This window comes from Dipteris shenzhenensis, chromosome 23 (assembly GCF_047967505.1).
Source record: "Dipteris shenzhenensis isolate YYH24624 ecotype China chromosome 23, Dip_SZ_1.0, whole genome shotgun sequence".
In the NCBI taxonomy this organism is placed as follows: domain Eukaryota; kingdom Viridiplantae; phylum Streptophyta; class Polypodiopsida; order Gleicheniales; family Dipteridaceae; genus Dipteris; species Dipteris shenzhenensis.
In genome coordinates, this window is record NC_141618.1 from 4,824,808 (window position 1) to 4,833,792 (window position 8,985).

An 8,985-nucleotide genomic window follows, 5' to 3' on the forward strand; every position below is an offset into this window, starting at 1 on the left:
TGATGCTGAGATTGATATATAGTCGACCATCGACATGACTATGTTGTACTTAGGACTTAGTACTGCCATTCTGCATTTTTGCATTGTGCATTGGTATGGATGCTCGTTTAGTAGCTCCACTGCCACAGCTTGTTGTATCAGGATTTTCAGTCTCATAGACCCATCGGTCTTCCGAAGACTTTAATAAATTTTCCTTTTTCCTTTTTCCTTTCTACTCGTCTTGTGTCATTTTTATTGCGTATTTGCAGGTGCAACACTTGGAGCCTCGATGGAGCTTGATGCATGGATTAATTATGCCATGGTGCAAGAACGGTTGCTTCATCCTTCTTGTTGTTGCAATTATTGGCATAACGCCTTTTGTCCAGTAGAGGCATTGGCCCTCCTTTTTCTTCTTCTTTACATGCATCAAGAGACTTGAAGAGTTTGATTGGTCTTTCTTCTTCGCCTTGGCCTTGCTTGTGTTACTATTATCATGGCCCTTAGAAAATATGGTGAATGCATTCTCACTTGTGTCTTCAGATCCTGCTGTGTTTATGGGTACCCCCCGGCGCCCCCCCCCCCCCCCGGGCCCTCTTTGAAACAGCATAGGGCTCAACTCATTTAAGATGTGAGGTTTGGCATGACGTTGAACTGTGAGAAGTGCCTTCACCAATTTCTTTATGACTATGGGGCCTGAGCAAAATTATTGATGAAATATTGTGGAAGGTCAAGAAGGTGGCTGGAGAGTATGGGAGGACAGAATAACCACCAATGCACTTTTCAAAGAGGTGGCAAGGAAAGGCGAGGTATACTTTATAGGCTGGTTGTCCTAGTGCAGAGGCTGGAAGGGCCGATATAACTCACTGAGGACACCAGGACTGTTAAAAGGCGATCATTTTCATCAAATTCTTTCTGCTTTTCATATTGATTGCTCCTTCATAGAATCTGTTATGACTGCTGTGCCAAACATTGAGCCAATTGGTGGACAAGCACAGATACACAGACCCTGTAATGATTATTGTTCGGATCTGTTATTTTGCATCCAAGATAAAGGTCAGGACCGAGACATTGCCAAGGTCTACAAGGCTTAGTTCACACAGAACAAGCTTCTGCTTTCAGTTGGATGGCGTCAAAATAGGCCTACACCCAATCTTGGGAAACCCTGTGGGCCACTCCCTAGGCCCACGGCTGTACCTACCGACCAGGCAATAGTGCCCGTGCCAACCAAGGCCACCTGGTGCAACCCATTGCTGCACACCATGAAGGACCCACATAGTCCACAAAGGGCCTGCGCATCACCTTCCCAATTCGCCACCGAATCAAAGGGCGCTCCAGAGACCTGCAAACAATCAAGAAAGGCATAAGAAGAGACTTCAGCAAAAATCCCCACGATGCAACTCTGAAATCACACAGAAGGACAGAGAAGAATCAACAGCCTGTTTGAGGAGGGACAGTAAACATGTGATAAATCTCTTTATCTCTGCATTTTACAGTTCTACAAACAAATAGGGACCAAGTAGTGATTTTGCACTATGCCTACACGAGCATGTGTAGAGGATATTTGGGGGGGGGGGGGGGGAAGCAAGCGCTTGAAAATGCCATAACAGCTTACACAGCAGGGACAACTCCAAATACTACATCTAGTGCTGTCGTGCTGTCACCAGCCTCCAAAAGATATGTCTTGCACTGATTGACAAAATTGACAACTTAGAGTCTACAAATGTAGCCCTCGTTGTGTAGAAGACACATGTAGACAAGACACTAGCTGAGGTAAAAAAACATGGAGGGAAAATGCAGGAGTGGAGAAAAGAAAAGACCAAAAAAGAAGAATGGGAAAAGGGAAAGGCTGAATGGATATCTGAAAAAAAGAAGCTCCACGACAGAGTAAATGCATTGGAGTTTGAAGTACAGCAAATCAGGGATATGAAAGTGACCTCGGAAGGCACCTGCAAAGCAATGGAAGAGATGAAAACATGTGAGGGGTTTACCAATGGGCGACACACCAATGGCAGATGCCTAGTTATTGTTTACAAAAATGGGGATCAATCTCACATGCGAGACAGCCTGGAGGGTAGGTGACACGACCCCAGCACTCCTGAAACCTCTGATCTGCAAGCAAACACATGAACACACCAAACGTGAGGAATCTGAGCAGGCTGCTCACCACCCAACCATGACACCTACGGGATACAATCCTGAATCAGGAGATGTCCCCTCCGAGCCACGAGCTGAGCTACTGGCATGAACTCCCAACTAGATCTTGACCAGCCTGGTGTCCCATACCACCAGGTGGCACTTGGAGGCCTTGGATCTGCTGCTGGGCCTTGGGCTACGCTAGATGCAGGCGCGCGTCCGCGTCTCAATCCAGGATTAGACCTAGTACTAGGGGACAAGACTTGCTCCCATCGGCTCTTCGAAAACTGAACCTCTAGGTCCCTTATACAGACTCGGGCCGAATGCGCCAAAAATAGCGAATACCTCTAACTAGTTCGTACCCTTGCCACTCAACCCGAGAATCAAGCCTGTCTAGCCCTAAGCCTCCCTAGGCTACCTGAGCTAGTCTTGTGTACCCCAGATACCAATCCATGCACATGACAGTAGGCAAACCTGAAGCACCTACAAGGCCACTAGTGCTGAAGTTCATGACAGCCATGGACAGGAAGACTCTCATGAGCACAAGAGCGACTCTGTAAGGATCAGAATCTATCTAGATGACGACCTCACCCTCCTACAACAAGAGCATCGAAGGGAGGCATGGTACAAGTAATGGCAGCAAGAGAAACAAGGAAATGGGCAGCATACAGGATGTCGTTGTATCCCCGCCCCCACTTGGAGCGATCACTCATACCTGGCCTTCCATTTCTCTGCTACTATGCCACCCACAGGGAGAGCCCTTATCATGCTTGCATGTGTCCAGATCCACTTTGACCGTGCCCTTGACCCAATGTACATGAGTCTCTTAGCCAGAGCACTCCCAACCCTACTTGGCGATGACATAAACCTTGCACGTGCCTCGGACGCCCTTTTCTCAATGGTATAGGACGCTGCCACCGGATCCTTTCCCACGACCGATTCATGCGAGTCGAAGATGGAGAGATGCCTCAAAACCTTTGGTTTGATACCGAGTGCAGAGAGGCGAGAGCCTACCTCATATGGGAGTAGACCTTAGGGCATCTGACGTCATTTGAGGCACATAGGATTTTTCAACGACTGGCACGCCGCAAGGGGCGGGCCTTTCTCACACACAGGATGGGTGAGATTGTCAAATCCTTTTCGAGGAGGGGACCCGACCACTGGGTGGGGGTTCCTAGCGGAGGGGAAGTCATCTATCTCCATCATTGACCTAGATGTCTGGCACATGTATTCATGTTCCCTCTATGATGTCCAGATGGAGACACCACGGGACATGTCCTCTATGCCCAGGCCCACCACTTGTCACTTGTTTACCACACAGAATGTGCGGGCTGCACTCCGTCCACTATACAACCGAAAAGCACAGGAACATGAGGGTCTACGGAGTGAGCACTTTGCGCATGGGCAGGAAGGAGGTCTTAGCGCACATGTTCAACCAGGTTGTCTCTCATGGCTTCCCATTGCTTGGAGCACCACCTCTATTGTACCGATGCACAAAGCTGGTGATCCTATGGAGACTGGGAATTACCGCACCGTCATGATTGGTCATACTCTAGCGAAGATCTATGGATCGGTTCTAGATAGGGAGATCAGTATTCATACATAGGCTCGAGGCAGCGAGCACTAGGACAGGTAGGATTTCGGAGGCAACATTCTACCTTAGATCACATATTTACTCTAAGAGTTGTCATTGAGGAGGCGAGATCTGGATACCAAAAAGTCCACACATGCTTTGTAGACTTTCGGAAGGCCTTTGACATGGTCCCGCGTTCCCGCATGATCAGGAGCTACAGGAGATGCAGATCCCAGAGACGTTGATTTGGGGTGTGGTGAGCTTATATGAGACAGTCAGAGGCAGAGTACGCATCCTAGGCGGTCTATCAGACTGGGTCGAGAGCACGATTGGAGTGAAGCAGGACTGTCCACTCTCATCAACCCTCTTCGGACTCTACATTGATGAAATCACATCTTTCATAGATCGCCTAGGAGGCGAGGGCTCACTATTGGGTGACCTCATGATACAGATATTGCTATACGTTGAAGATATAGTCCTTATATCATCCTCAGGTGAAGGGCTTTAGAGACATCTGGAGGCCTTAGAGGTGTTTTGCAGAGAGAGAGACTTGACAGGCAACCTTGGGAAGCCCAAGGTTATGGTCTTCAACACCTCACATGTAGTGACTCGTCGACTCAGCTTCACCTATTGTGATGAGCCAATGCAGATAGTGCAGTCCTAAACATATCTGGGAGCAGTCTTCATAGGACCCCTTTTCACGAAGACCCATGCAGCCTAGGCACGACTCACATGAGGAGGTGGTGCTTTGGCTTGACCAGAGAGACGGTGCTTTTAGGCACACTTTCAGGACCCACCAACGAAGAACTGGCTCTTCAACAGACTAGTGCAATCGACTGCGATGTATGCAGCACCCTTCTGGGGGTGTGACTTTCCGAAGACCGAGTGGAGGAAATTTGAGCGGCTACAAGTGACTATGGGGTCCAGGATGATTCGGAGTAAGCTTCAGTTCCACATGAGATAGTACAGAACGAGTTCGCCATGACTCCCCTACAGATTGATGCCATCTTTTAGACAGTGACTTTCATCCACAGAGTCTGGGACTCACCTAGATGGAGATTATCGAGACTCGTCTTGGAGTCATTCAGACGACTGGCAGAGAGTGGAGCAGACACATGCTATGCACGGATATCCACATGGTACCAGGCATGGTATCCAGATGGACAAGCCCCCCCCTTTTCTCAGTACAGCATGGATGCACTTCTCGATTCTATCTAGCGAGATGAGATCAACCGTGTCATACGGTTAGATCTCCTTCAGCTCCATACGTCTCGGACTTTGGGGGGCACCAGGAGCCCCCCACCAAGTCCCAGTTCTACCGCGGCCTTTTCCTAAGAGTATCGGAGGAGGGATTCATCATCAAACCCCATTATCTCGAGGACAGAGGAGTCTCGCATGCACTGAGGATTGCCATTGGCCAGATACACGTTTCATCTCATCACTTGAGGATCGAGACGGGGAGAGCAGCAGACATACCCAAGGAGCAGCGGATATGTATGCTTTGCACACTAGGAGTGACTGAGATAGAGGAGCATTTCCTATGTGGCTGCCCAGCCTATTATGAGATCAGGGGATGATGCCATTGCCTCTACCAGGAGGGGAGTGGCTTCGGTCCACTTTCACGATTGATTCAGGACTGCATTGGCCTATATCTACTTGAGATACGCTGACACAAGGAGACCCTATTACGACAGATTAGAGAGCAGCAGGAGGTGATCAGACCGCAAGACAGAGAGGTTGATAGAGCACAGCGACACGTCACAGAAATCTGTTCATTTGAGTCAGCTCCAGGACATAGTGGGATGGAGGTGGATAGCCCAGCGAGTTCAGAGATCGAGGAGACCACGTCCCCCTCTGCCACCAGAGAATGATACAGCCCGACAGACGTAGATCCGAGACATTTTTCTTGCTAACAGACGAGCCACCACGGTACCGGGCTTGGGCTTCTGAGCCTGAGTCTCAGCTCTCAGCATGCTACAGTTCTCAGATAGTTGCTAGTCTCTGGGTTATAACTTATTTTGATTTTTCTCTATTGAGCTCTGCAGAGTTATCAGTTTTTCAGTTTTTCAGTTTAGCAGTCTTAGCACTCAGCAAGGGCCTTAGCGTGCCTTTCTTCCCAGCCCACTGGGGCTTGTATGAGATCATCCTCTATTGTGTACTTTGTACCTTGTCCCATGGGCCCGCAAGGCCTTACGTGGATGTTAATACATCTTTCTTTCTCTCTCTCTCTCTCTCTCTCTCTCTCTCTCTCTCTCTCTTTCTCATGGGTGGGGCAAGCACGGATACACAGATCCTTAATGATTATTTTTCAGATCCGTGATTTTGCATTCAAGATAAAGGTGAGGACCTAGATCTTGACATTGCCAAGGTCTATAAGGCTTAGTCCCCCCACCCCTCCCCCCCCCCCCCCCCTCCCCTCTCTCTCTCTCTCTCTCTCTCTCTCTCTACACACACTCACACATATATCGTGTTGAGAAACCTTGTGAAGAATAGTGTCAAAGGACAGAGATCATAGTTACCCACCTCTTGGAATAAGGAAGGGCGCCAGAATATGCTGGAACACGTGTGGAGGAGCTACAATGCCGGAACACCAGGGAACAGTATCCTAGAATGTTCCGAGTAATCCAGAACACCGCTCCCTGCATTCCGGCATTCCCTGCGTGTGAAGTCACGATTTTTCTGTATGTTGCAAATGTTTTATGTCCTTTATGCAAGTGGAAAGCTGAAACTGAAAGTCAGAGCTGTAAAAGTGAGAGTTCTCTGCACGTCCTTGTATAGTTCTATGCATGGTATGATGATGTGGCATTCCCATTCCAGGCGACATTCCCCTTTACCAGAACACTCCTATCCTGGCATCCCTAGTTCCCAGAATGATCACATTCCTTGGTAACTATGATAGAGAATCACGATTTCAGTTGCATTAGTAAGCATGATTCGGAATGCACCAACCAGAAGAAATCAAGGATAAGCAATTGATATTTACATAGGGCTTAAGAGTCGTCGTCGAAGGATCAAAATAGAAATGAGTAGTTTAGGAATGAAGACCATTCAAGAGAATATTGGTCTAATATATGCTACTGGAGGTGTTGTGGAATTGTTGAGGCGGTGGACGGCAGATACACATTTGAAGACATGTCAAAGTATTAGAGATCAATTGTAAAATTCACATCAGTTCAGCCCTAGAAGAGTGGCATGTAGTGAGGCTCTGATATTAGTACAATGTCTGCTTTAAATGTGACTTGAACACTAGTAAACCAGTTTGTCAATATTCTGCTCAACCTTGAAGCCAGTTTCTCCCTCTCCCTCTCTCCGTTCTTGTTCTTCCATGGAGGGGAGGGATCTAAAGGATACTATAAAAAACGTCTTTAGCTCCCCTTTGAATGCTGCATAATTTTTATTTATGGGATGGCCACCAGCACTAATGAAGCTTCCTCTTTGAAAGTTTCAATATGCAATGGGTGATGTGAGTTATATTGTTGCAATGGTAACATCTGAAGAAACCACGTCATACCCAAGATTCCTTGCTTGTGACAACTGATTGATTATGGATGCCTTTAATCTAGTGAGGGAATTTAACCACAATGAGTACAAATTAGGCCATTGACAATGAATGATTAAGTGGTTATCTAGTTGGCTACACATGAGGCTATAGCTAGGAAAGAGAAAGGGTACAGAGTTCACTTTTCTTTCTTTTTGAAAGTAAATATAATTTACTACCGATTCTTGTATTCAGGTCTCAACAAAGAACCATCGTCAATTGCATGGCGATAAATGAAGAGAATGTTCTGGTCTCAGGAGGTATGGTAACTCGCACTAGGAAATACCAAGCTATTTTCTAATCTAACTGGAGAACATTGACTTCCTCCATATGAAGATATTGATTAACATGGTTTGGCATGCACTTTTATCTTATCTCAGGTGATAATGGAAGCCTCTGGTTTTGGGATTGGAAAAGCGGTCATAATTTCCAGCAAACACAAACAATTGTTCAGCCTGGTAAATTAAATTTAATCCCTCTTGCTTCTGTGTCACGTTTAAAAGCCAGTTTTACAGGGATGTCTTTCAAATTTTATGCGAGTACTCAAAGCTCATTTTTGAATTCATACATGTGCAGGGTCTCTAGACAGTGAAGCAGGAATATATGCATTGTCCTTTGATGTAACAGGAACTAGGCTGGTTTCTTGTGAAGCTGATAAGACAATAAAGATGTGGAAGGAGGATGAAAATGCCACGCCAGAAACCCATCCAATACATTTTAAGCCTCCCAAAGAGATGCGGAGGTTTTAGGTGTTTGGAAGCAACACAGCGATCCGTTGTAGAGATGTGGCGCTTAATGTATCAATCAGATGAAGGGTTTCTAAGATACACTGTATGCCATTTTTTTGGCTTCTGTGAAAGATCATAAGAAGCTTTATGATTGCTGCATTCTCTAGCATGATGATGTTGATTCTCACCTTTTCATCAACTTTTTTATGCTGATGATACTATGTTCATAGATTTCTGAAGCAAACATCTACACAAATTCGTTCAAGGAGTCCACATACAAAGCAAGCCCCTCAAGTTGTGTGTGCACCAAACGTGAGTCAGCCTAGAGGTTTCTTGGTAACATTTTTTTAGGGACCATAAAACCTTAGTTGAGAAACTCCTTGTAGAGAGGGAATTTGCAAACCCTCTACCAGTTACTTAGTCCAATGAACGTTGTTGGAAACATTTATTACTAGACCATGTTGGTCCACATCTTTCCAATTAAAACCTCTGGCAGCGTGCCAATCCTCCATGCTTCTTCCTTCACTTCAATCAACAAAAACTGGGTGAGAGAACCTGCTTTACACAGCCTAAGAAGCCACTCGAAGAGCATGGACCAGCAAAATCTTGCCTTCCCCCTTATTATCTTAAGATAGTGATCAGGAGTAGAGTGAATGCTTTGAGTTCCGTCAAAGTCATCCAAACTATCAATACTCCTATAATTTCTATCAAAGTGGAAGGGGGCTACCAAGCAACAACTGAAAAGGAAAAGGAGGCAAGGGCTGCTGAGAACACAACCCTTGTCCTTTTTACTATACAAACAGGAGTGTGAACAATGGGAGGTCACAAAGTCTGCATGGGGATGGCTTCACCATAGGCCTTGCTACAAGAGTGGATATTTAAGGTAATAAAGGTATTGAAGGGAGCACATGTAAGAGGCTTAAGCATATGAGAAAGCAAACACTCAGGCTTGTCTTTAAAGTGCAGAACGAAGTTTCTTATGGCAATCCCTGGTGGTTACCATATGTCCTTAGTCGTTAGTCTTTTATTCACGC

The 8,985-nt window shown here is 46.3% G+C and overlaps 1 protein-coding gene across 1 annotated transcript in view; it reads left to right on the forward strand.

Moving 5' to 3' along the window:
- LOC147886896 (protein pleiotropic regulatory locus 1-like) overlaps positions 1 to 8,221 on the forward strand; it is an 89,859-nt gene extending 81,638 nt beyond the window's left edge. Inside the window, exons 15-17 of the mRNA XM_087394159.1 lie at positions 7,419 to 7,483; positions 7,604 to 7,681; positions 7,800 to 8,221. Of these exons, the coding sequence (XP_087250285.1) occupies positions 7,419 to 7,483; positions 7,604 to 7,681; positions 7,800 to 7,972 (316 nt within the window). The 3' untranslated portion in view covers positions 7,973 to 8,221. The remainder of the gene's footprint in view (positions 1 to 7,418; positions 7,484 to 7,603; positions 7,682 to 7,799) is intronic.
- Positions 8,222 to 8,985: the final 764 nt, after the last annotated feature.